The sequence below is a fragment of the Microtus ochrogaster genome, chromosome 8 (genome assembly GCF_000317375.1).
Source record: "Microtus ochrogaster isolate Prairie Vole_2 chromosome 8, MicOch1.0, whole genome shotgun sequence".
Taxonomy (NCBI): Eukaryota; Metazoa; Chordata; class Mammalia; order Rodentia; family Cricetidae; genus Microtus; species Microtus ochrogaster.
Window position 1 is genome coordinate 49,957,337 of NC_022015.1, and position 27,560 is coordinate 49,984,896.

The 27,560-nt window shown below is 38.6% G+C and overlaps 1 protein-coding gene across 2 annotated transcripts; it reads right to left on the reverse strand.

Moving 5' to 3' along the window:
* Window positions 1–7,644: 7,644 nt before the first annotated feature.
* On the reverse strand, window positions 7,645–26,575 carry Anxa1 (annexin A1). Of its 2 annotated transcripts, none has more exons than XM_005352033.3 (13): window positions 26,380–26,575; window positions 20,511–20,590; window positions 20,104–20,212; window positions 19,395–19,489; window positions 18,440–18,553; window positions 17,382–17,472; window positions 15,603–15,682; window positions 14,760–14,816; window positions 13,456–13,549; window positions 12,590–12,685; window positions 11,656–11,714; window positions 9,008–9,130; window positions 7,645–7,982 (listed from the first exon to the last, which is right to left on the reverse strand). In XM_005352033.3, the coding sequence occupies exons 2-13, from the start codon at window positions 20,574–20,576 to the stop codon at window positions 7,926–7,928; spliced, it is 1,041 nt and encodes a 346-aa protein (XP_005352090.1). In that variant the 5' UTR covers window positions 20,577–20,590; window positions 26,380–26,575; the 3' UTR covers window positions 7,645–7,925. The 2 variants fall into 2 exon arrangements, with proteins under 2 accessions (XP_005352090.1, XP_013203473.1); XM_013348019.2 differs by having other exon boundaries at window positions 20,511–20,592; window positions 26,383–26,528.
* Window positions 26,576–27,560: the final 985 nt, after the last annotated feature.

Here is a 27,560-nt window from a genome sequence, read left to right on the forward strand (position 1 = left end):
TCTAGGAAGATTAGCGGTGCTCTGAAATGTGTGTGGTAACCGAGGAAACTTCAGCTACTGTCTCATCACTCCAGGCACTCCACATGCTTGTCCAGAATTTCGGGATCCCTTAGCACTTGGGTAAGCAGACAGGAAAGAATCATGGAACTGGGTGGGCTAAGCAAATAGTTCTCACTCTGTTTTTAATGCCTTGTTCAGCTGTATAATTAACTAGTAATTTACCTATTACATTAAATTGTAATGTTTTAATTATTATTTTATGTATGAGTGTTTTTGTCTGAATGTAGTTCTGTGCAACCGTGCATTTGGTTCATGTGCCGGCCAGAAACAGAGATTAGAATCACGGGAACTGGAGTCACAGATGGTTGTAGGCTTCTATGTGGGTACTGGAAACCAAACCCAGTCTTCTTCAAGAGTAGCAAGTGTTCTTCATTTCAGAGCCATGTCTCTAACCCTTTACCGAAAATAAGCAATGTTCTTAACTTTCTGTGGTATCCAATTCTGTGCATACAGAAGGCTAAACACTATTTCTAATTTTATATATTTTTTGAACTTAGAAAAAGTTCTTGAATCTTTAAGTGAAGACAGGAAAGAACCAATAAAGAGGTACAATATAGGTCAGTTGGGTCTGGGAAACGCTGTGTTCCAAGGAATCTGTCAAATCACGATGGAGAAAGAAGAAACAGTGAGCAACTGGACTACATCTGGAATCGACTAAAAATCAAGTAACTGCATGTGACTCTAAGGGATTTTCTACAATGGATCATCTAGTGGGCTATACCACCCTAATCTTAGCCATACTTGCTGGTGGCAGCCTACAGAAGAGGACGTGGAAAAGGGAAACCCTTGCTTTTTGTGTTCTTGCCTCACTCTCACTGGCAAGTTCATCTTCTGTGTTCCTGTTTGCTTCGCTGATGCCAGCAAAAGTCAACCGTCAGCAGTTCTCTAGGGCTTCTCTGGGACTTTATAAATTATATACATATAACTATAAAACTATAACTATATATATATAACTATATATATGAAATCAGTTCTGTTTCACTTGACTTGCCTAGTACAGTCCACTACCTTTCTTATGCATCCCAACATGCCAACCTAGAGATGGTACTGCCTACAATGAGCTGGACCCTCCAACGATAACAGGCTGATCCGATCTGGCCAATACTTCAGCTAAGGTTCCTTCTTCTGAGGTGGTTCTATTTTGTATCAATTTGACAACCATCAACCAGAACATATGCCAAACTATGCTTTCTTTGTAATTTCAAATTATTCCTCCCAGTACAAATAAGGCAGTCATTTCCTTCAGTCCTCCCTTCCCTTCTTTCTTTTCTCCCTCCTTCTCTTCCCCCTACCCCACCCTTACTTCCCCCCCCTGCACTGTGCCTCATTTTCTCTTGCTTCACCCTCCCTCCTTCATGCTCTTTTTCTCTTTACTTTCATTTGAAAATATGCATAAAATACAGCTTCTCTGTAAATGTATAGGTAAGTTTTGTACACATTTCTTTGATAGTTTTATTATATAATATCAGATTTGGAAGGACTAAATCAGAGCTCAGAATTCAGACATGCAAAAGAAACATATATAGAGGTTAAACATACCACATCCATGCTGTGATGGTATTTAAAAATACTAGAGTTGAGCAAAACCCTGCTCAACTCAAAAAAAAAATTTACAAGAGTTGAAACATTTGAAATCAATTAGCTGGTTTGTATGCTGCCAACACAAATGTTTCAATGGTCACAATCTCCATAAAAATGTTACCACGCTCATTGGTTCCAGATAGAGAAAAGAGCCTAAAACTATGTTTCCATTGCACTGTCCCGAACAGTCCTTTTCCAGAAGGATACTTTGGTTAATGACTCAGCCTGGGTTCTGTGCCTGAATTTGTATAGGCTTCTCTTTGGGGCCTCAAATATGTGCAATGCTTTTTCTGTCTCTCTCTGTGTATGTGTGTGTGTCTGTATGTTTGTGTGTGTGTTTTTAAAAAAAATACACAACTTAATTAAGTTGGAATCACTGCTAATTGCATTAAAGCTACATGTTTATGCCAAAATATATGAGATTCATATGGAATTTTTGTCACACAAATAAGAAACAAATGTTATGCTTGATGTAATAAGAAAATAAGCTGGTACGTGAGTGGAGAAGACTGGAAAGTGGGAATCCACATATGTATTCCAGCTGTTAAAGTGCTGTTAGGCTATGCAGGAGGCACTCGCATGCTAGATACCAAAAATCTCTATGGAATCTCAGTAATCCTACCATGCTTAGGACCTGCAAATTCCTCTCTTTACTCACACTGATAGGTACCTCATTGTCTTATTTAGGGTTTCTATTGCTGTGAAGAGACACCATGACCACAGAAACTCTTTTAAAGGAAGACATTTAATTGGGTGGTTTGTAGTTTCAGATTACCTTCATGGTGGGAAATTATTGTAGGAGCCCACTTATTGGTTCCCAGTTGCTCAGCCCTGAAATAGTCACACAGAAACTATATTATTTAAATCACTGCTTAGTCCATTATCTCTAGCTTCTTATTTGCTCTTACATCTTAATTTAACCCATCTTCATTAATCTGCATATCACCACATGGCAGTGGTTTCCCTGGTAAAGTTCCAGCGTCTATCTCCGGTGGGGCTACATGGCCTCTCTCTCATCATGCCTTCTTCCTCCCAGCATTCAGTTTAGTTTTCCCCGCCTACCTCTGTTCTGTCCTGTTCAGCTATAGGCTCAAAGCACTTCTTTACTAGCCAGTGGCAATCACAGCATACAGAGGGGAATCCCACATCAGGAAATGGCATCATGCAGGCAGAAATAGTGCTGGAGAAGGAGTGGAGAAATGGAGAAAAAGCTACATGCTGACCCTGAAAACAGCAGGAAGGGATCTGAGAGACTGAAAGTGGCGTGAGCATATTTGAGACATCAAAGCCCGCCTCCAGAGTGATACACTTCCTCCAATAAAGAGATATCTACTCCAACAAAATCACACTTCTTAATAGTGTCACTCCCTTTAGGGGCCATTTTCTTTCAAACTACCACACTCATCATCTATCTTTCTTGCTGGTATCTCTGAACATAGCCAGAATCTTCCATTGCTTCTCTAGTACCATATCTGACTACAGTTCTGGATTCAATAGCATTGGCAACAGCAGTACCTCAGTAATTCTTATTATGTAGACACATTCAAGCATTTCACTACTATTTCTTTCTCTCATATTTAATACTTTCATTTTCTTCTGTTATTTTTCATGTTCGTTGTACTCCAACATTATTTTAATTTGTATTCCATATTCTGAGAGAAAAGACAGCTCATGGATAATCATTACACTCCTATAAAAGCTAGTACTATTGGATTTGACAATCTGCAAAAGAAAGAACACAGGCCATATAACCCATATCATTTTACTAAATATGAAAATTCACATCACATTTTTCTTTCTAGTAAATGGTGTGAGTTTTCTCATACTATAAGCTGTGTCATGCATTATGATATTATAGGACAATCTATTGCTCATGATGGTGACATAGCCCTGGGCAGTGGCAGCTGTATGTTCTAATATTTACAGAGGGGTTTCTGGAAGCTGATATTCCCACTTTTTGTTTATTTATAATCACCATATTTCTTGTAATACACTAAAACATGGACAGTGAGAGACCGGGCTTGGGCCACGCCAATGAGAAGAGTATACAGCACAAATCAAGCATCCAGACTGAATGGAGTACGTTTGTGAAAATGTTCATCTTAGAGCTGTTTTTCAGATCTAGAAAGTAGACAGGATGGTAAAAGCAACAAGGCACAACATTTTTTTATGCCAAGACCAAAGAGTCTATTTGGAAAGGAGGTCCCTTCGGCTACCGAGACAACAGCCCAGACCTGCATTATTGTCCATCAGGAAGGACCATTTCCATTTGACTGCTTGCTCTTGTGGCTTCCCTCACTATTCCTAGTTCTGTTTTGCTGGCGCAGCCTGTAACAGGACAGGATAACATTTTCTTCATGGACAATTCACCATTTTCAAGTTAATTCAGTTTGAAGCCAAATTTAGTCAGCCTGAGGTCTGTGCTATCTACAATAACAAGATGAATATAGAAGACATGATCAATTAAACTGGCTGACCCATTATTACAAATCATTTAATTATTTATTTCAAAACAGATTTTTTTTTTCCTTTTCTCCCACTTGATTTATTACAAGTGTTTTTTTTCACTTTTTTGTCAAGTGTCAGTCACTTCAGCGCTATTATGTGTAAACTTCACAGAATTCTAAACACCAGAAAAGTATTGTTTTACTAATGGACACTGTAATTTAGAAAAAGAGAGTGACTACCTATGGGCAGCAACTCTCCCATAGGAAGGAAAAAGCTAATTCTCAGTGCCCCACCCTGACCCCACAATACAAAACTCCTAACAACTGTTTAAAGTCTCTTCTCCATCTTCATGGATGGTTGTAGATGATGATTCATCTCTGAGCAGCTTTCAGAGCTATGAGGTATTTCTTATGCCTACACATCAAAGAGAAAATCCCAACACTGACACTGACTATAGGACCAAGGTATACACTGACATGAGGTATAGGTGAGACTATAAAGCTGATCGTCTTTCTAGTTCTAATCCTATAATGGATATTCTAGTTCTGGTGGTGAATAAGTGCATCCAATATATTTAGTACTGAAAGAGTAGGACTTAACATGGAGCTCCATAGCTTCCACTTCAAATAGGAGTTGTAACTATAAATCAATTCATTGACTTGTATATCGACTTTAGGTCTAGTTAATTTTAGTATGTAGTGGTTTTATTTATTTGCAAGTATTTTATAGTAAGGTTTACGCATTTTCTTAACTTTCTTTTATTTGTTTTTTTTTGTGGCTTTCATATCATGCATCTTAATCCCATTCATTTTCCTGTCCTTTTGTATGTGTCTTCTGCCTTTGCAACCTCTCCCCAAAAAAATAAAATAAAATTTAAGAGAAAAGGGGAGAAAACAGGAAAAAAATCAATCTTGTCATGGAAACTACAGTGTCACACAGTGAGTCACCAGTAAACCCTTTTATCCATATGTCTTCCTTTGCAAGTGTTCATTGCAAAGAGTCATTGGTCTGGTTCAAGGTCTCTAGCGTCTGCTACACTATCAGTGTTGGGCCCTCACTGGGAATCTTCTTCTATATCCTGTTGTTGCACAGTGTAGCGGGGAACCTGCAGCTTTGGGTCTGCAGAACACGCCCCTTCATGTACTACAGCAGATCATACATGGAATGGATGTTGGTGGTGGACCAGTTCATAAAGCTGGTTCTGGACCTGGGTAGGTGCAGGCTTGCTCAGCCTGACAGCTCTCCCCTCTTCTCAGGGTGAGCTCTCCAGCCTTGCTCTGGTTAGTTAATCCCTTGTAGCAATGAGCAAGGGGCAGGGCCAGTTCTCCTGCTTTCTTGCCCTCAGGGTCAGCTCTCAGATACCTACACCAGCAGGGTCAATTCTACTGTGGTGATAGGAGAGGTGCATGGTGCACAAGCCTCTCTCCCAGGTGCGGCAGCTAGTGAGGGGCAGGCATGGTCAGTTCTCCCACTCTTTGGACTCCAGGGCCAGACAGCTCTTCCACCTTCCCCTGGTGGTGCAGGCCAATGGGACAAGAGAAAGGGCCAAATCTCCCATTCTCACAGGCTCAGATTCTGTCCACTGGTGCCTCCACCAGTAGGATTAGCTCTGCTGTGCTGCTCAGGAGAGGTGCAGGGCCCACTTTCCCGAGTATGACAGATAAGGAGCCAGGCCAGCTCTCTCATGTTCACAGTCTCAGGCTGGCTCACTGCACCCCAGTCAACAGCGTCAGCTCTGCTATGCTGCCCAGATGAGGTGCAGGGCCTGCATTCCCAAGTGTTGCAGCTGGTAAAGGGATTGGTCAGCTCCCTTGCCACCTGGGTATGGTAGGTTGAGAGGGAAGGTTGTCTTTCACTCACCCCTACCCCGCCACTACACCACAGATGGAGCAGGCTGGTACCAACTATGCCTCTCTCTCACTCCCTCAGTACTGGCTTGCCCGTACCCCTGTCTGCAGGGTCAAATCTACTGTGGTGACCAGACAAGTCACAAGGCCTGTTCTCCTGAGCACTGCAGTTGGTGATGGGGGAGGGGAGGTATCTTTCCCTCACCACATGGCAGGTGAGACCTGTTCTCCCAATTTCATGCCCTCAGGCTCACCTATGACCCTGCACACAGGGTCAGCTCCGTTGTGGAGCCCAGGGGAGGCGTAGGATACTCTCTTCTGACTGCTTCAGCCAGTGAGGGACAAGACCAGTTCTCCCTAGGGTTGCAGTCAGTCAGGGGAGGGACTAACACTGTATAGCCCTATCCTCTCCGCCTTTGATGGTATCAGGAACCTTGGATGCCAACACCTGGGTACACATCAGGGTGGTACCCCAGACATGGGTCCCAGCAGCAGCCAAGGCAGGAACATCACCATGATCCTCAGTGGCAATCAAGCCAGTCACCCGCATCAGCCCACTCCTTGTATCTTTTGTCTCTTCAAATATACCTCAGTCCATAGGACATGAACCATTCTGTCTTTCTGTCTGTCTGTCTCTTTCTCTCCCTCTCTTCCTCCCTCCTCCCCTGCCGTGTGTTTGTGTGTAAGACAGAGTGTGAGAGAGAAGTAGTGATGATGATGATCAGATTTACATTTTGATAAAAATAACATTTTCATACTGCTTGTAATTCATTTTATATTTTATTTAACTATCATTGTATCTAATGAAAAGTAATATAAAGTGAAATAGTGACATGTACCTTCTGGACTTAAGAGTATAAATCACCCATTAAAGATAGAAATGCTAATTTAAATCCAAAATGCATCATTGACTTGGCCTATATTCTAGTCATTAAATGTAATAAGTTCTGCAAATGATAATAACATTAAATAATTATGCTAAAATAAGTGTGGACTCATAATTAGAGGCTACATTTTGTATCATTGATTTACAAGTATGTTTTTATGTCAATGCAATATTGCTTTAATACCATAGCTCTGTGTCATAGCTTGAAATCTGGTATAGTAATCCTTCCAGACTTTTTCTTATTGCTTAGGAGTGCTTTGTCTATCCTGGGTTATTATGAGCTTCCATATGTGTTCTATTTCTTTTCTATTTCTACAAAGAAAGGAATGGAGATTTTGACTGAGTTAGCTTTTCTAGAATGGCCATTTTCACAATATTACTTTTACTAATCCTTGAGCATAACGAAGTCTTTTCTCCTTCTAGGGTATTCCTCAATCCCTTTCTCCAGAGATTTAAAACTTTGCATGTGGATATCTTTTAGCACCTAGTTAGAATTATTCCTAGTTTCTAGATATTATTGTTGATTGGGTGGCTTCCACAATGTTGTCCTCAGCATGCTTGATATTGGTATTCAGAAAAGCACTGCTTTTTTGTAAGTTGATTTTGTATCCTACTACTCTGAGGAAATTACTGGTTTTTTGGAGAAGCTGTTTTGTAGAACTTTGTGATTTCATGCCTAAAACCATCTTCAAATAGGGAAAACTGACTTTTCTTCTTTGCTAAACTTATCATTTGATTACACACACACACACACACACACACACACATACATACACATACACAAAGAAAATCAAAATATAAGAGCCAATAACATCAATTGTCTTATAAAATTATTTTATTTTAGTTTACATAAACTTATTTCTCAGGAATGCTAACAAAGCAGTTTGCTTACAGGGATTTATAATTTGGGATAACAATAATTAATAAAACATTTCTCTGTTATACTGAGGTATGATATAAAACTTATTCCTAGGCTACATTATTCAAAGTGGGCAATTAGATTTTATCTGCTAAAGCAACTCTTATACATAAGCCTATGTGGTAGAGGAAAAGCAACAGCTAAGAGACGCTTGTATCGCAGTGCTGCAGAGCTGCAGGGACATCTAGTTTCCGCCACACAGAGCCACCAAAATTTTTTCATAGTCTCCTTTGGTTTCATCCTGTTGGTTAAAAAAAGAGAGAATATTTCACTTGATGCACAATCATGATGAAAAAAAGCTATTTTAATTGTAAAAGAGTGATAATTGTAGAGTCAGCTGAAAAGCAGTGTGTGGTAGAGCTCTGTTCGAGAAAATCTAAATTAAACTTTCTGCAGAGGAGAATCAAAAGGTTTGAAGAATAAAGTCTACTCTGAAATATTTGTTGTGTATTAGGACAACTATTTCTAAGAATTTATATACCATATAATCAATAGAAGCATGTTATAATCTGAAACTCTACATAAGAAATATCTGAATCACTCAAAAAAAGAGTGAAAACTACAGCCTATAATTTTCTCATTTGTTCTTCATATATCTTAATTGTCAAATGCACATAATATGAATTTAAATAATTATCATCCAATAGGATCATCCCCCTTGACTTCTTGTTCTGTGTTATCTTCCAACATTCTAATAATATGACTTGAACATATATTTTAAAACATTTTATGTAGAAAAATATTTAGCAATAAGTAAAACAGTAGAAATTAATTTTAATACTGTTTTTAATTCTTCAATTTTAACTATAAAATAAGTAACTATATGTATCAATACTTCTAAGAGCTCTGAACTATTTCAGGACTTCTTATGCTCAAAGACTAAACACTTTTCTGTGCTTCAAAAATACAGTTGGGCCGGGCGATGGTGGTGCACGCCTTTAATCCCAGCATGCGGGAGGCAGAGGCAGGCGGATCTCTGTGAGTTCGAGACCAGCCTAGTCTACAGAGCTTGTTCCAGGACAGGCTCCAAAGCCACAGAGAAACCCTGTCTAGAAAAACCAAAAAAAAAATACAGTTGGTTCTTTGATAAACTAGATTTAATTACGTGAAGCTTAATTTCTTTACGAATCAGTCACCCTAAGAAGCCGAGTCAGTCTTAAATATGCAATGCACATCTACAGCACAGCACATCAGCTCTCCTTTCAGAAAATATTGCACAAAGAACTTTCTTTTATGGAGGTGCCATTATCGAAAAGTCAAACATACCAGGATGGCTTGGCAGAGAGAGATTCCATACTTCTTCTGATAAAATGCTTTGATATCATTCATGTCGATTTCAGAACGGGAGACCATAATCCTAATCAATGCCTTATGGCGAGTTCCAGCTCCCTGTGCAGACAGACCGTGTGATTTCATGACATTCAGGAAATCTCTCATTGAAGACTGGATTTTCAAAAGAAGTCCCATTTATGCTTTCCATACATGTTGCATAGAGAAAATCAACCCTATATGCTCTTCTCTTCTCCCTCTCCTCCCATTGTGCATATCTTTATCTATAACACACACACACACACACACACAGAGAGAGAGAGAGAGAGAGAGAGAGAGAGAGAGAGAGAGAGAGAGAGAGAGGGCAATGAAAGAAGAAACCAGGATTTATATTAGCAAATGATGTAAAGGGTCTCTACAGCTTTCTAATTGGCTTTCCACCATCCAGTCTTTGCTGTGTCTGAACTACCCAATAATAGTAAAGTGTAGCAAGATTTGTAATTGATCTTGAAAATAACTCAGAGTCAGATTTTCGGGGGTGAAAGCTGAAAGATCCTCAGACCAAATGGGATATCTTGTCTCTACAAGTTGTTAGACTGAATGCCTTCTCTAAGAAACCTCAGAGAGAATCCCGAATTCCTGTCTTCTCCCGCCTTATGTTCCTCTCTCAGCCCAGCCTTATCACTTCCTGTCTCCACCTCTCTAGTGCTAGGACCAAAGGTATGGGCCACCCCGTCTTCACTCTGTTTCTCTTTTTGATTGATTTAATCTGGTGTAGCACAGGGTGGCTATGAACTCACAGAGATCCATCTGCCTCTGTCTCCCAAGTGCTTAGATTAAAGGTGTATGCTGCCATTGCCTGGCCTCTATAGTTAACTAGTGTGGCAAGCTCTTCACTCTGATCTTCAGGCATGTTTTATTTGTTAAAGCACAACCAAAATATCACTACAGAAAAGGTTTGTTGCTTTTCTCTGAAGTCATAAATCTAATCTATCTGTTATAGCTGTTTCAGCGCTCACCCATTTCTCCTACAATGAACTAACTATCTTCTCAGGGCAAACAATGTTCTTCATTGGTGTGGGAAGTCCTTTTGTCTTGGTGTTTCTTTTATTGGTTAATGAATAAAGCTATTTCAGCCAGTGGCCTTGCAGAACAGATCTAGGTGGGAAAACTAAACTTAAATCTGAGAGAAAGAAGGCAGAGTCAATGAGAAGCCATGCAGCCACCACAGGAGACAGACGCCTCTACCAGAGCCTGCTGAAACTTTGCTGCTAGGCCATGACCTTGTGGTGATGCACAGATTAATGGCGATGTGTTAGTTTAGGATATAAGAGCTAGCTAGAAATACGCTTAAGTAATTGACCAAGCAGTGTTTTAATTAATACAGTTTTGTGTAATTATTATGGGTCTGAGGAGCCGGGAATGAATGAGCAGCCTCTGCCTACACTTCATAATTCTATAGCCATTTGGCTGTCAACCTGATCATACCTGCTGTCTTGAAAAAACTGGTTCTGTTCTCAATTCCAAGTGTATGCTGTTTTCTTCTCTTGAGTCAGCCCTGCTTTATTTTCCTATCTCTTCTTCCTTCATGCTCACCTACTCATACCCTACTCTTTCTTAAATCTCAAGTTTTTATGTTTTTTATTATATTTTACTATTTATTTATTATATTGATCTCTGTATGTACACTCAAGGGTATATTTATGGCTGTACATGGTACAGTATTCATGACGAAATCAGAGAACAACTTTCAGGAGTTGGCTCTCTCCCTCAGCCATGTGGGTCCCAGGGGTTGAATTCAGGTCATCAGGCTTGAAAGCAAGTACTTTAATCTGCGGAGTCATTTCATTGGCCCAGATTTAGGGTTTTAGATTATATCAGAGAAAGCTATCTTGACTCCTGAAGTTTTGGGCATATGTTCTTTTTTTCATACCATACAGAGAGGAAATTAATTAATATTCAACTAGACCTATTGTGCCTGTCTTGATTGAGAAGCATTGGAAACATGTTTATCATTTCACAGAACCTCCTCAATATTATTTCAGTTGTTAGCTCTTTCAATGCCCCCCTCCTTCTCTTGAGGTTTATTATGTGTGGGTTACAAAGGAAGGATCACTTCATAACCATTGTTTTGAGATCTCAAAGAGTAAGTGCTGGGGCAACCTCCTATGTAGAAAACTCCTTGCTGAATAAAAACGTAACAGTAAATTTCAAATGCATACCAATACCATCTTCTCCTTCTCTAAATACAGAATGACATTTTAAAAGATCACGATTAGTCTGTGGCAAGAGAGAAGCTTAATTAGGAAGGCAACAGCATAAAGCTCACAACCTTGGTTGAAGGAGGTTATTAAAGCAGCACACTAAAAGGGGGAATGAATCACTTTTTTCCTGGTGATTCAGGTTTCAAGCAAATTATAAATCACCTATAAATGTCTTGCTAGCTCACCTCATAGTCACTTTTACATTCACCTTTTAAAGAATGCAAAAATCCAACAAGTTTATTCTAATACATGTTTCTTCTCAAACTGCATAAAGCATATTTTTAAAGATATATATTGTGATTTTTCACCCTACATTAGGCTCTGTGCTATCCTATCTACAGATATTTGTCCTCTAAATAAAGTGTCTAAGTAGAACAGTACCTTCATGGCTTCATAAAGTTTCTCAGCAAAGAAAGCTGGGGCGCTGGTGGCACATTTCACTGTAAGAGATGCAAATTTCGCTTGAAGAATTCATTGCAAAATAAAGATACACACTGAATAAATAAGAAATAACTTTGCCACAAGAGTTCTAGCCCTCCTGCCTAATATAGGATGTTTAGTTTATTAGAAGACAGAGTCACTTTCTACAAGGTGGTTATCAGCAATTTTTCCCCTGTCAACATTCAGTAGTGACTCTACCCTGAATATATGATCCTCTCTGTGGGTATGGGGAAACCAGTCTAAGGGCCAGGCACATAAATACCGGATTTGTGTTGTACACAAACGTTTGTCAAGGCAGCAAAGCAGCAGAATGAATATAAAACAGCTTGATATGAATGAAATAGTAGCACATTTGTAGGGGTCTTTTCTTTATCTTGCTACTCAAAGTGGGATCTGTGGACAGCAGGACTGATATACATCAGAGATGCTTAGACATTCAGATCCCTAGGCTGAAGAAGCAGACTGTCCCTAAGAGACATGTATAAGGTTCAGATTTCAGAAGTTAATCCAGATCTACTAGATTAGATCATGCAGGACTTGCTCAAGACTGAATACATGGTTACCTCAAGACTTGAATGTGCTGCTCTTGATAAGCATCTGTATTGGCCCAGGTAGTATGGCCTGCTTGATGCATTGCTTTATAAACAGGAGCTCAAAAATATATTCTGCATCTGCATATCTTGAACATCTGCTGCATTAAAAAGGCCTTCCTATTTCTTCATCAGTCTTACACACTGCATTATTCTGAACATAGATGCATCGATGTATCGTATTTACAGGGGTTTTGTCTTATATATTATTTTTGTATAAGGTAACAGTGAAATGCAAGTTTACAAGTTCAAGTCAGAGCTCTACCTATACAACTTATACATACCAATGGCCGTGAGGCACTTCTCAATGTCACCTTTCATTTCTAGATCCAGAACTTTGTTCATGTCATGGTCACTGTACTTTCTGTAATTCTGAAACACTGAAAAGGAAATTGAAGTTAAGATATCTTCAAAGCAGCCTGTCTTCTAACAAACTCTAGCAAAATCAGGGTAACTGATTCAAGGAGTCACTTGGGTACACTGAACTTTGGTGACATTTTAAAGGCTAATTGCATGACTCCACATAATATGTCTACTCCATCTTCATATTGCAAGTGCCAACCATTATCAGAAGTGACAGGTGATTAATGACTTTACTATTTTCACAGCAGAATTAATAGTTCTTTCCATTCTAACCTCAGCGCAGCAAACTGAGTTTGTTTAATATAGGAACTTGACTTGTTGGTATACAGTAAAGAACCTTATGTTACCCTTTACACTCTCCCTTCCCAAAGATTCAGACCCTAAGTCTTAGCTCTGAATCTTTAGAAATTTGGGGATTTTCTTTTGCTCTCTCTTATTGCTGGACCGTCTGCATATTCTTTCCTTCATTTAGACCCTAGAGAGGTTTTTGTATCTTTTTTTCTAGCATTTGTTATATTTTATTCATATTTCTTGTCATAACTACTCTAAAACTTCAAAATAATAAAAATAAAGGACGTTACCCACTCGAAAATCACAAAGTATGTTCTCAGTGGTGTGAACAGTGGACATTCAAAACTGACAAATAGGCATACAGTGGTTGAGTGGTCAGCATCGCTTCATCCGTTTGATATGGAAAGACCTCTTTCTTTCCTTCCTCCTACTTGTCCTCCCAAAGGAACATTTGACCTCCCAAAAACACAGTCAAGAAAAACTAATTTCTTGTTACCTCTGCGAAGATGAGGATAGCTTCTAGTAGTCAAAATTGTGACGAACACAATTGTATCTGTCCCCTTTCTCCTTTCTCCAGCTTCATACAAAGCCTGTCAAAAATCAATAAGTAAACATGTAACCATGTACTGAAATGAAAACACACAAAAATGTTATATTTAACAAAGGTTTTTTATGCTGTACTTAATACAATCAGAGTAGGTATCATTGAGATTGTCCCTTCTTGAGAGTGAGGACAATAAGGTCTTGCATTTTCCCCCCTCTATGTACACATTTATTAGCTACTGAAGAATGTGCAATTTTGATGCTATGATTTCTGTACAAAAATTTCAACTGTAAAATTTGAAAGCTGTACGATCTTAGAAAACAATTTAAATACAATTATTCCTCCTTTGCAAATGAAAATAATAACCTGTCTTTCTGTTACAAATATGTTCTACTGACTCTAAAACATTTTCCTCCCTCCCTCCTTCCCTCCCTTCCTTTCTTATTTTGTTTTCTAGATAGGGTTTCTATACATATCCTTGGCTGTTCTGGAACTTGCTCTGTAGATCAGGCTAGCCTTAAGCTCAAAGTGTTTGCCTGCCTCTGCCTCCCAAGTGTTAGGATTAAAGGCTTGTACCAGCACTACCCACCTTAAACTATTAATTTCTATGTAATCCTTAAACTATTAATTTCTATGTAATCATTCACCGTACTAATCATGTAATTTCTATAAATATATATCAGGGAGCCCTAATAGTCTGAAAAGGGAAAGCATGTTCACAAAAATAAGAGTAATTTTTATTACAGACGATTATATATCATTATTGTTTTTGATATGTTTGCACAATTTCTATTAAAATAGAATGTTCAATGTGTTTCTTGATTTAACTTTATTCAGCAATAAATTCCTTTCCCAGCTGAGCATGATGGTGAATGCCTCTAGTCCCAGCAAAGTGAGAGACAGAAGAAAGAGAATTTCAAATAGGTAACAACTTGTACTACCCTCCAAAGGGTTGGGCATGCATATAGTTATGTTTTTATATTTTAAAAGTCAAAATTTGGAATGTTCTTAGTCTAACAGTTCTTGGGAAAGACAGATTCTTACTGTTTTTTAGTCATCTCTGACTTTCTAAATAATGAAATAAATTAGAAACATAAAGACTATACATTCCATTCCTGGCCTACAAAAATCTATGTCTAATGAAATGAACACTAAGAAACCATTGGCTTCTCACAGGACCTGAGATGTACTTCCAGACAGACGGAATAAGAAGGTAGGGAAGTTTGCTTCCTTGATATTGTCTCCCCCTTGCTTACCCTGGCATCTGTGTCAGCCAAATCCTGATTCACACTCAGATCATCACAACGGTCACCCTGAAAAATGCCCCAACATACTGTAAGGTTTTCTATAGGATGTAATGATACACTTAATTCTCTTAAAATCAGACATAATTTTTGAGGAAAAATAGTGAAAACAGAATCTATCATTTCAGCAGTGCTGCTCTGAGGAACATAAGCAAGACAGAATAAAGCAAGTTGGCATGACCTCACTTAGATGAGCTTCCTAAAACACCTGAACCCATGGATGCAGACTGTACATTGATGATGACCAAGATGGCGGGGTGGGACTGGATTCGAGGATGCTAATGAAAGGGCAGTCTCTCATAGACACGAGGAGTACATTGTGGTATTACTACACAGTAAGAGGAACATAATCAAAGCATAGTGGGTATTTTTTAATGACCAGAAGATAAGCTTCAAGCATCTCACCTGAAAAAGTAGTAGAGAGTGGATTATGAAGTTTTTATATCATTAATTCTACATCTTGCCTCAAAGTAATGTGTTAGACTTTGTTGACTCGCCAGGGGAAGCCTTATCCTCTTGGAGGAGTGAATGGAGGTAGAATGGGGGAAGGTGGAGAAAACAGGAGGAGGGTAGGTAGTGGAAACTGGGATTGGTGTGTAAAATGAGAAAAGGCAGCTTAAAAAGTAATTAAAAAATACAAATATACCAAAATATCACATTATTTCCTCAAATACGTACAAGTATTATTCATCAATTAGGTGGTATTAATTTAAAGGAAAGAGTTTCTCCTTCTTTGAAAACACTCACAAATCTAAATTTTTATTATTTAGAGTAGCAAAGATATCTAAGTTATACCTTGGCAAGAGAAAGCAAGGCCTTCCGAAAGTCTCCAGATGTATCTGAAGTGATGTCTTTGGCCAGATCTCTCTTTAGCTCTACGAGATGAGAAAATAAATTTTTTCAGTAAACTATTGAAAAAAAATCATGATTTCTGCATTTACTGATAGTTGACATGGTTGAATGACTTGTGAAACATATCTCAAAATATTTTTATGAAAATGGTTAAACTTGTGCAGCTGAAATGTTAGGCTATAAAATAATTTCCTATAGATCGATGGAAGGAAACTGAGAAATACTGTGCATGAAAATTTAGTCATAAATACTAGCTAACAAGAAGGAATTATTTAAACAAGCTTTACCAAATCATTTTGAAATATTTGAAAATTTAATCATTAAAATGGATAGAACAGTATTTAAAAGAAAAAAAGTACTTGCTTGATCATAGGCCATTTATTTACATTAAATTTATAAATACTCAATATGTTCAATTTCAAGTATGTTGCATTAATTTAAATCTCATGTCTCTAGACATCCATTTGGTTATTTTAAAATATAGTGCTTTAATGGGAAAAATAACTGAATTTGTAGCAAAGTAAAAGTAGCACCTTAAGCTATTTCTGGACTATATCTTTAGGATCATAAAGAAATGTGGATGTCTTCCTTTGCATTTTATCAAACACATTAATAATTATGTTTCTTTAATCATTTTTACTGAGAAATGATTCTAAGACACTGGTTCTGGAGTAATAATAACAGAAGTACAGAAGACGTGATTGAAAATGGCCCCAACTTGACTCATGTACTAAAACTGAAAACAATGTGCAATAGTGTCCCCTGAGTGCTTGGTAAGAGGGTCAGACAGAAGGATTCTTCATGATGTCACGTATTAGTTCAACAAAACAAAAAGCCAACAGTTCAGAAGAACTAGAAAATCCCGAGATGCACAGCCATCCCCTGTGCAGTGAGGACTGAGTCATTTGACTCGAGACCTCTGTACAATGAGTCACTGAGAGTCTTTCATGCCAAGTATCTATTTAAGCACAGAGAAAGAGGAATTGAATGATTTATGTTTTCAATGGTAAAGTTAAAGTTCCCAACAAGAGATCAGAAAGATAATTGGAAAGTGGTCTGATCAAAAATATTTATTCTTACTATTGAGTCTTTTCAAAATAAAAGGCACAGTGTAGTTCAGAGCAATAGAAATGTGGTTAGAAAGCTGTGTAAAGTCAATGCTCTGAATCCAGTTCTCTTTGTAACAGTTTATGTTCGCTAGCCCCAGAAGACATTTTCTATTAAGGTGTAAGCTGTAAATGGATTGGGGCTTGTGTTTTCTCACTCCCATCTCATCCTGCATTCCAGGGATATGTATCAACCAGGAAGGGAACACTTTAAAATGTAGACTTTCTAAATCACACAAGAGGTGACCTGGGTATTCTGTCCCTTTAAGAGACAAGCTCCGCCCACTCCCAATCTCTCCCTTCCTTCTCACCTTTCCCATGGAGACAAGCTGATCTCTCTCTTCTTTTCTCACTCTCTCTGCCTGTTCTCTGTTCTCTCTATCACAGTCTCTGCCTCTCCTTCCCTTATTTTTTCCTCTCTCTCTGTCGCTCTATCATTTTCTCTCTTCCTCTCATACCCATTACCCTTATACCCTCACAATACCCCCTGAATAAACTCTATACCCAAGCTCTCTCCACATGGCACATCTGTCTGCCTCATAGTGGAACCTGCCAGGGTCACTTGTGCCATAAATCATAACACTGTCCGACTAAGAACTCAGATACTAGACCTGACCTTCTCTGTAGACTCTGTTAATTTCTCTGATTTCTTTGTTACTTCTTGATGCCAAAATCTCAATGAGAGTGTCTTCATCTGTTCCAAGTCCCTGAATTTAAAGAAAAGAAAATACATTTACATTCTTTCATTCACGATATCAACTTGTTTTGTCCACACAAAGTGTGCTGTAATTTGTCATTTAGTCAATTGTGTTCATATTTTTTTAAAAAAATAGAATATTGTTCTAAAAACAAAATAGTTTATGTTTAGCATTTGGTGTAAAGATTTAAGAATGTAGATATTTGATACATGCATTTAAATTGCAGGAAGAACATTAGTTCCAATATTTAATTTTTCATGTATCTGCTAATTTATTCATTAAAATATTAACTTGCTTATTCACTGAATTTGAAGTGATTGACAGTCCTTACTAGATGATGAAGGCCCAGCTATAGTAAATCACAGATTTGTCCTGCACATTTTCTTTTCGGAAAGGAATTTTTCTTAAAAAGAGTCATTTAGAGAGCTGTGAGAAGGCTCAGTAGTTAAAAGCACTTGTTCAGGTAGAAGACCCAGATTCAATTCCTATCATCAATGTAGTGACTCACAACCATCCATATCTCCAATAATATGATCCTATATAGACCTCTGAGAGTCCCAGACACGGAAAGAGGACATTCTTAGGAATATTTTCTAACATGAGCCGTTCCGCCGGTGCAAAGAAATCCAATTAAAACAGATTAAACCAAATAAAATGTCCATGTTTTACTAAGTAGTGGTACTCCCGGGTGGCAGGGGAGAGAGAAAAGCAGAGAGCACAGGCAAACCCGGGATCATGTGTTCCTTCTCTGGGAGCCCACTTAAATACGTCAGGAATTTTCCTGACGCGCCGAAGGGTCAGGACCCGGCATGCTGGGATTTGGAGTCCAGACCAACGCAAATCCCAAGCCAGTGTTCTGGAATGGATGCCAGGGGCTGGAGTTAAGCTCCCGACAGACATATGGACATAAATTCAAGCAAAACAATCATACAAATAAAACAAGTCTTAAAAGCTGTTGTGGGGAAAAAGCATTTACCTTCATGGCAGCACGGAGTTCATCTGCATCAAACTGGGCTGGTGTTTTCAGCAGAGCCAGAACAACCTCCTCCAGGTGGCCTGTAAGGGCCTTTTTCAAAGTTTCATCCAGGGGCTGGAAAAACCAAAGGATCAGAGTGAGTTGCCAACAATCAGGCACCTCCTGACAGTTCTCACTTTGGTCATTCTCTAGAGCTCCCCCATTAAGTACTGAAAGCATGTTGGATGTTTAGGATGCAGTCTCAATCTTTTCATCTAGGGGAATGAGATGAAATTTGCTGCATCTATAACAAATTTCCCAAAGGACTGTGTTCTCTGTGTTTCTTACGGGAAAGGAGGCGCAAAGTTCAGAACACAAAGTTGTTTCGTGCTTTTCATTGGACTAACAAGCACTATAATTTAAAAAGTGATACCACCCAGTTTTCTTATTACACCCAGTTAAAAATAAACTATCTACACTTGCTATGAGAAATATCAAGTTTGTTTGCTCGTTTTTAGTTGTAGTAAAACAAACGAACAAATAATAAAAAAAAAAAAACCCTGCACTTCAATCAGAACAAATTCTTTGTTTCTCCCACACTAATTTCGATGCTTATTTTCCTTAAATTGATGGCTTGCCTCCAACATAAAACATCACCTCTGGAAAACTTTGCAGCTAATTGGTCAGTATGTGAACAGAATTTGCTAAAAGTCATCCTATTGCAGGGAAGGAGACAAATACTGCGATTCCTGTCTCGGTGATAATGGGTCAACAGGTTTAAAACAGAAAGAGCTAGGAACTGAGCTTCAGAATCCAATTCTACGTAGACACGAGCAAGTGATCGTCTGAGTTCACCATTCTGTCTCGGTGATAATGGGTCAACAGGTTTAAAACAGAAGGAGCTAGGAACTGAGCTTCAGAATCCAATTCTACGTAGACACGAGCAAGTGATCCTCTGAGTTCACCATTCTCGCACCTTTCCGGTCTCCTGCAAATATGCTGCCTTGATCTGCTGGCGCTGAGCATTGGTTCTCTTGGTAAGAATGTCAATGATGGTCGCTTCATCCACACCTGGAAATAAAGATCTGAGGCTTTAACATCAGTTTTCTTAATCACCAACAATTGCCATAAAATGATTCATTATCAAGCTGGTGGTCAAGGCACAGCATACCAACGTTGGGGAAGAGAACGACATTAGCCTAGAAAATGAATGTCATGGTCCTCAAAAAGCTGAGGAGTGTAAGGTGGCGTCTCATTAATGTGAATGGAAAATGAAGAGCCAATTAGTAGTTTCTGGACGCCAGTGTTCCAGGCGCATGCGCAAACCCTAAGTGTGATCACAGGTTCTGATTTAAACATTGATTTCTGCTAAAAACAGGGCAGGTAAGGACCTCCTCTATTATAGCAACAGGGATTTCATCACTGACCAAAATTTCTTAAGTACTGAAAGGAAGGTGTCCTTCCTCTTTTAGAGGCAGTGACTGAGTACACAGCACATGGAGGCCTCAAATGGCAATTCTCCCCCCTCAGACACTCTAGTACTGATATTATAGGTACAGGCTATTATGTAAATTTTTTATGTCCCTAGAGAAAGACATTGTGTCACTCAGGTTCATGTCCCAGTAACCATTAAGCAGTTTCTGTGAACTGTTCAAGAGGGAACTCTTCTGTGGGTGCACACTCACCTTTAACCATGATTGCCTTGTGCAAGGCAGCAACATCCGAGGATGGATTGAAGGATGGGTAGGGGCTCACTGCTGACCCAGGACCTCCTTTGGATGATTTTACAGCTTGCTATGTATATGAGAGATACAAGTTAATCTTCATTTGTTCATTTGTCTTGATGTCTTTTTTATTTTATTTTTATTTTTTATTTTTATTTTTGTTGTTGTTTTTTTGAGACAGGGTTTTTCTATAGCATTGGGCCCTGTCCTGGAACTAGCTCTTGTAGACCAGGCTGACCTCAAACCCACAGAGATCTGCCTGCCTCTGCCTCCCGAGTGCTGGGATTAAAGGCGTGCGCCACCACCGCCCCAGTCCTTTGATGTCTGTTTTAACATGGTAACTACTTCATAATATTTTGACTACTTACAACATATTCCTGTTCTTGATTGTCGATAAACCAGGCCTGCTTGAGGAATTCTGATACCATCGCCATTTTTGAAGAAGTATCTGGAAAGAAAATAGGTAGATACTTTAATCCAACAAACCCAATACCCATAAATATTACCCAATACACTGGAGACATTGCACTAGACAGTAAACTAGTCTTTATTTACTATGATTATTCTTTTGAGAATACTACACTGTGAGGTGTAGATACTTTTTAAAGACTGCTGTTACTGTTAAAAAGAAACCCATAGCCTCTGTTCAAAAAACGGAATTGGGCCATTTTCTTGGTCTTTACAGCCCTGCCCTCTAAGGATTGCAGCATGTAAGCACAGGGTCTGAAGAGAAGAGCAGGGTATTCCGTCTCTGATCTAAATTTTCAGACCACCCAGCAGACGCTAAGCACAGAGGGTGCAAAGCTTTGATATGGCATCCCTTTGCCACGGGGGAATCTAGAGCTGGTCTGTGTTCTCCTACTGAAAGTAAAAAGGCTAAGGAAACTTCTGAGGAAAGTGCTGGTTCAGGAGAGGCTTTACTGATATGAGTTAAAACAAATCTAACAGGAAGTTTCAGAAGGGGGAAAAGGAGGAAAGATCATCATATTTGAGAAGCAGAGTAAAGTTCACTGAACGGAGAAATGTTACTAGAAGTTGGAGCAAAGAATTTAAATGTAGGTCCACAGCTAATAGCAACATTAGTAAGTTTGTATTTTGAAAGCAGTGTGATAACATCTTCAATTTAGATGGAGTATCATTTCTGTATCGTGGTAAGCATGGTAACGGGCAAAGAGAGAAGGGCAAGGCCAGTCAATAGTTAACCCAGCACCTGTGGGTTTCATCAGGGCCTGTGCCAAAAGCAGGTCTAGAGAAAACATGCTTACTTTTATAAAGTAAACTAATCTGGAAAAATCTGCTGGACTGGATCAACTCAAAACTCTACATATTTCTTTCTCAATAACGTAGATTTCTTTTTTATTCTCCCATTGGTTAGTATAAAATGATTTGAATAAATATCTTCATGTTCTACAAGTTTAAACAGTTTAAATTTTATTGTTGTATGCCACCCACATAAATAAAAGAATTGTTTTATACATTTTTTTTGGTTGTTCTAACAAGAATCACTTGGGTAATGAGGCAATACGCCTAACTTTTTGGCAAGTATCTTAGAGGATGCTCCTTAAGGTGCCTGTACAGCTTGCAGCTGTGATGTTTGAATTAAATGGAACAAAATCTTTTTAAAATGTTAAGTATGTTAACAGTTAATCTGCCTTCTCCACATACATGATTCCTTTCGTCTGAGTTCACATTTTTGGGAACCAGTGTGCCATGTCAACACCTACCTATTTCTCATGCCCTTTGGAGATTTCTTAGTGAATACTTTTGAAAAGATAATCCCTGGGATTTTATTTCATGGAATTTAGCCATAAGACTTATGAAGAGTCAAATTCATAAACTGGTCCTTATCTAGCATGCCCAGACAAAGGACTTCTGTCTGAATTTGCTAGAAGAATGACTAAGTTCCAAGTAACTAACAAGATTCCATGCCACAGGGAAATGATAATGCTCAAAGGGACTGGTTCAGTTACTGTTCTGTCTTCTGTATGAAGAACATTCAGCAATGTCCTGTATTCTCTCCCACAACCAATGCATTCAAAGCTGTCCCTCCAGGTAAACTCAGGATATGCAATCATGCATGGTATTGCACTTCCCACTGTGGTCGAATTCGGTACAATTACTGTTGCCACATAGTATTTCACATTGTGACTGCCAAGTTGACACACCTTCGGCTTCACAGTCGTTCTGACAGTTCCAGCCTTCAGAGTTGCTATCTTGGCCTCCAAACCCAAGCCTCTAGTAAAATGTAGTCCTCAAAATGAGTGATCTGATCACTTGTTTAAAAAAAAAAAGAATCAAATCAGTAATTTCACTGTTTTCAGTTGAGACAGAAAAAAAAAATTCTTCAAAACAGAAAAATATCAAAAGTGAGTATAAAAACTAAATACTGATCTTAGGATTTTTATGAAAGTACGGGGCTTTCACAGTTTTTATGCTATTAAAAAGACCTGCATAGAGCACAACACTCTTTTCGAAAATTGAGAAAGCTTAATGAAATAATGATGACTCCGTTACTTATATTGCGCAACAGAACAAGAAGCAGTAGGTTGAACGATTTACTTGACAAGAGGGTCCCTAGAAAATACAGCTTTGAACTTCTGTCTTCTGAGCATCTATATTCTAGCCCAAAATGTGCCCGATAGCCCAGAAGGATGGTCCAGAAAAGCAAAGCATCCAGAACAGAATGGTTTTCATGAATATCAACTGAAGAAAATGGGTTCTAAAGTCAGCTCCCACCTTTTAGTAATGTTTAAAGATGTAAGGACTGCAAAAGAATGCATGTGTCCCAAAGGAAATTAATGTTATTACAGCCTGCTAAGTAGCAAGATAATAACCTTCATTAACAGGATGACTTATATATAGCACACGTCTCAAATACCACAGGAAGAATGTCAGGCAGATCTGATTTACTTTGCCTGCTCAGCACTTAGAGTCCTCATGGACACAAACTTAATTGAATGGGTTCAAAAGAGTTTGTTTTTTCTATTTTATTTTGTTTTACTATAATGTTGTCTCATCTCAACATATGTTTCAATTAGTTACCAATGAGTTTGTAATCCAAGCTAATCTCCAGAATTAAAATGAGCTCATTTGAGGGATAACCCCCTTAGAACATGACACTATTTCACATTGTTTCTACTCAAAAATACCTTTTATGAATATGCACCACCTATTAATTTCTACTTATATATAGATTAAGTGGGAAACTTCTAAGGATTAGCCTTTTGGTATATTTATATGCATGTAGTCATCTTCAGTTTTCTAACTTTCTGAGTGTTCTGGAAAGTGACTTCCAGAATCTGTGTGGAAAGCAGCCGAGTTTCCTGGTTTGCCAACTCTTCCTGGTTGCAGCATTATTGCTGTATTCATTTCAAAACACAAAATGAAGAAAAGCTCGTTGAGTAACTTACTTAACATAAGACAGTGTCCCTAGGGAAGAGAGCTATGTGGCTTATGTCCTGGTTACATGCTAGGACGACAAGATTGCTGATGATATTAGCAATCCCTAGCCATTTCTTGACAAAATAGCTAGTCACCATCTTCATTGTTTTTGTACATGTTGTCCTTTTCAGATAGAAATCCTGCTAATAGTATCAGTAGTCATAATATAACTATATGCTTCCTGGCTGCAAAATACTATACATTCCTTTAAATTAGTGAACAAAGAGGTGAGAACAAGATCAATACAACTTTTAATACTCTTGAGAATCAGATTCATTAATAGAGAATCCATGGAGACTCAGTAGGTTTCACTGCAGCCTGAGGGTGTTTATTTTCACATGCTTCTGTCTTATGTACAGTTGGGCTTTGAATATGTCTTGTAAGTCCTTCCCACGTGGAGAAGATAATTAGACTGTGCAATGGCCACATGAGAAGATAATTAGGCTATACAATGACATCACTTTAAATAGCCATTTATCAGAAGGTAGCTCCTGGATATTTTGCTTCAGGCTTCTGAAGAGGAAATTTCTGTTGCCTGGAATACTGTGACCTCATCCACACAAGGTCTTTTGCCTGACTCACTGTTCTTTGATGAAGAGTAATTATTGAGTATTCACCACATCTTCATGATGCCTTCACTGGTACTCAGCATTGCACTAAAGAACCTTCCAAAGCATCTTGTCTCTACCCATCCAACAACCTCATGCGATTATACATTATCCTGTCATGTTGTCATCTGTACCTCTAGTAGTTTTTCCTGAAGGCAGAGCCCATTCATTGTACATATCCAATACCTCATGAGGCACCTGGAATACTGTGCATTCATAATAATTATGAATTATTAGTAAATAAACAAACATCATTGAATAAAAAAAACACCACGTTGGGAAACAGCTACACAAATTTAACCAACAAACTTGGCCCGTAACAATGGTATTTTTAAATAGAAGAATCCTGGTGTCATGGACCTTATTTGAAGTTTCTCTAACAAAATCTGACTTTACAAATGCATGAAACTTAATTTAAAAAATGAGAATGCTGAAATAACGTTTCTAACATCCATTGAAGCTCTGATGCATGTACCTTATGTTTCACCTTGAATACTAATAGACGAGAACTAGCCTAAAGGAAGGAGAAATTAAGTAGATTGAATATTTGATCTTTCTGACAAATATGTGCAAGTTTGAAGGAAAAAAGTTTGACTTTTAGAATTGCTCATGATTCATCTGCTAAAGATCAGAAAATTCTTTTGTTGTGTTCTGAATTTAAAAATGTAACAAATTCCTAGGCGGTGGTGGCACACACCTTTAATCCCAGCACTTGGCTGGAGGAGGCAAGCAGATCTCTGTGAGTTCGAGGCCAGCAAGGTCTATAGAGCCAGTTCCAGAACTGCCAGGGCTACACAAAGAAACTCTGTCTCAAAAGAGAGTGAAGGGGGAGGTGAGGGCGGAAGGGAGGGAGGGAAAGTATTTAATAAGCATGTAAATTAAGCTGGTGCCTTAAGAGTGTTGCTATAGTCTTGTCAACATCAATCTCATATTTGGTATCTAAGAGGTGTGGGTGTGTTTCTTGGCCTCCGGTAACCATGTAATTTTTGCGGAAGAAAGAATTTCTGAATCAGGAAACCAGCATTTTGCCACATATGAATCAGCTGAAACAGGCCTTATCTGTAGCTAGCAAAACATATTCCTCACTCAGTACTGGGGGACATGGATTTCTCAGAATTCACACACTTGTAGATAGACATCTATGGGAAGAAGAAGCACAACTTTCTTAATTGCCTCACAGAATTTGGAAGAAAAGGAATTTTATTAGTATTTTCAAGAGGGCTAAGAGAAAAGTCCCAGAAGAAAGGTTTTATAATATGCCAAGTGTGTAGTTAGGGATCGTCCTCTCTTGCTCTTACAAGGCTCTGCAAGGATGGGTAACTTTAGATCTGCCTTTTGTTTTTCTAGGGAGTTTATATCCTTAGCTTATGTGACCTACAAGATGCCATTAGGAAGGAGAGTTTCTGTGGGCCCATCTGGCAGTCAGTGGAATGATTTATCATCTGACATCATCCAGGAAAAATCTGCTTTCCTCTTAAGTTTTTAAATGTGCACCAGAAAAGCCTGTCTATGACACAGAGATAATAGGGAGGGAGTGTGGCCACACCCTGTTTAAACGAAACGAGTAATAAGCGGATCTTCTTAAACTATGAGTAAACATAACATTCATTCAAAACGTTAATTAAAAGAGGACATGGGGACGACTTTGACGCTGATATTCACTTAGTTTAATTAAAGAAAAATATTTAGCTACAAGAATCTTCTCTTTTGAAAAAGTCCTTTGCAGTTTGCCACCTCTGGTTTCTCTGGGCTCCCACCTCCATCCTGACTCCTGCTTTAGCACTGTACTCAAAAAAAAACCCCACAAAGCTCTGGAGGCAAGATGTTCCACAGAGAAGGAAGAAAAAGCTTCTTTTAAGATTGCCGGAGCAGGAGCACACTTTCTTCCTGTCTCTGGTAACTCAGCAACAAGGCAATAAAGTAAACTTGCCAGAGTTTCAAAACTGCATTTTGTAGATGAGAAAGGTAAAACTTTATAATTTTTGATGTCTAAAAGATAAAATCACCGTGTAATTTTTACAGTAAGATTCAGTAAATTGTATTAAATTCCACTAGCCGTAACTATAGGCAAGTTCAGCAGTCACACCACTTCTCTGTGAAGCCCCAGGAAAACCAAGCAAGGAGTTCTCACAGAATTTTGTAGTTTCGAAACCAAGCAGAACTCTGTAAAACAAAAACTTAGCCTTACCTTTTTATTTTCTTGGCTTCCAAGGAACTGAAGAGAGGCTCTGTTCAGATGGTTTCAGTCTGAAAGTGGAGGGCTGGACTTCTGATTTTATAGGATATGAACGGAGGCCACACCTAGCAACCAGAATTTAGTAACTGGCTGTCTTTTGTTTGAAGAACTGGCTCAGCCCTGGTCAAAACCAAGGAGAAACTAGTCTTGCGAGACTCCTCCCTGAACCGACTCAGTTACAGAACGGAAAAGGAAGGATGGATTTTTCTCCCCCTCTTCCTTCTGTGGTTTTATTCCTCCAAGGAGTGGCAGAACGCACTGAGCTTCAGCTATGCTGAACTCCGTGCTCCGTCCTAAGGAACTGGAACTTCTTTCAAACTAAGCACATTATAGAATAAAAACCTTATTAACTACAACACTAAAAGAGAAGAGGAAAAGGGGGAGGACTTGGTGATAATTTCAGCCATAACACTTACTACTATGTGACCTTGGAAACTTACTTTATTTCTTTGAATTTGTTGTCATTTTTGTAGGTAGAAGTTCTACCACTAAGGCTATTCTTACTCTCAAGAACTTGCAGACAATTGAGATACAAGTTATTTGTAGGTTTTAAAATTATGCTGTAATGAGTACTTTTTATATTTCACCAGCAGTGCTCCTGGCCTCCAAACAAGACTTTAGTACTGGCATAAATAAGAAATAGTAACAATCTGAAGCTCCAGATTGCTTCGGCATTTTCAATAATCAATGCTAAAAATTTAATTACAATGACATTTAATTAAAATGTTGGCATTAGAGGAGAGCCTATTTTCTTAATTTCTGCATAGACTCTAAGTACATAGCTGGAGTACAAGTAGAGCCCAGGTGTCATAGAAGAGTTGAGCAATAAGCAATGATCTGGAACCATGAATTGTAAAGCTTAATGGGTTAGCAACTACCATACCGCAGGTGTCGGGAATATTCCTACCTGGTGTACGGGAGGGAATTTTTTCCAGGCTCCTCAACAGTGATTCATTTCATTCTTCACACAACCGTGAAATAGTATCTGCCCTTTCCTCTGAACTTTGCCCAGTAAGTTTTTGTTTGCATGGTAGTTTTATATTTTGTCCTTTTTTTCTCCATCCATCACCAGATGAGGGTTCTCCCTCAGGATAGTGTATTTCGTGCTCCTAAAAGTCAGTGAATAGTTACTG

Bases quoted from the DNA above. Each gene is read 5' to 3' on its own strand.
- Anxa1 (XM_005352033.3), bottom strand. From the start codon at position 20,576: ATGGCGATGGTATCAGAATTCCTCAAGCAGGCCTGGTTTATCGACAAT. The intron at 17,473-18,439 runs GTAAATGCTTTT...CTTTAAATTCAG, and splicing joins AACTCCGTGCTGCCATGAAG to GGACTTGGAACAGATGAAGA. The intron at 15,683-17,381 runs GTCAGGTCTAGT...CTCATCTCGTAG, and splicing joins TAACAGAGTCTACAGAGAAG to AGCTAAAGAGAGATCTGGCC.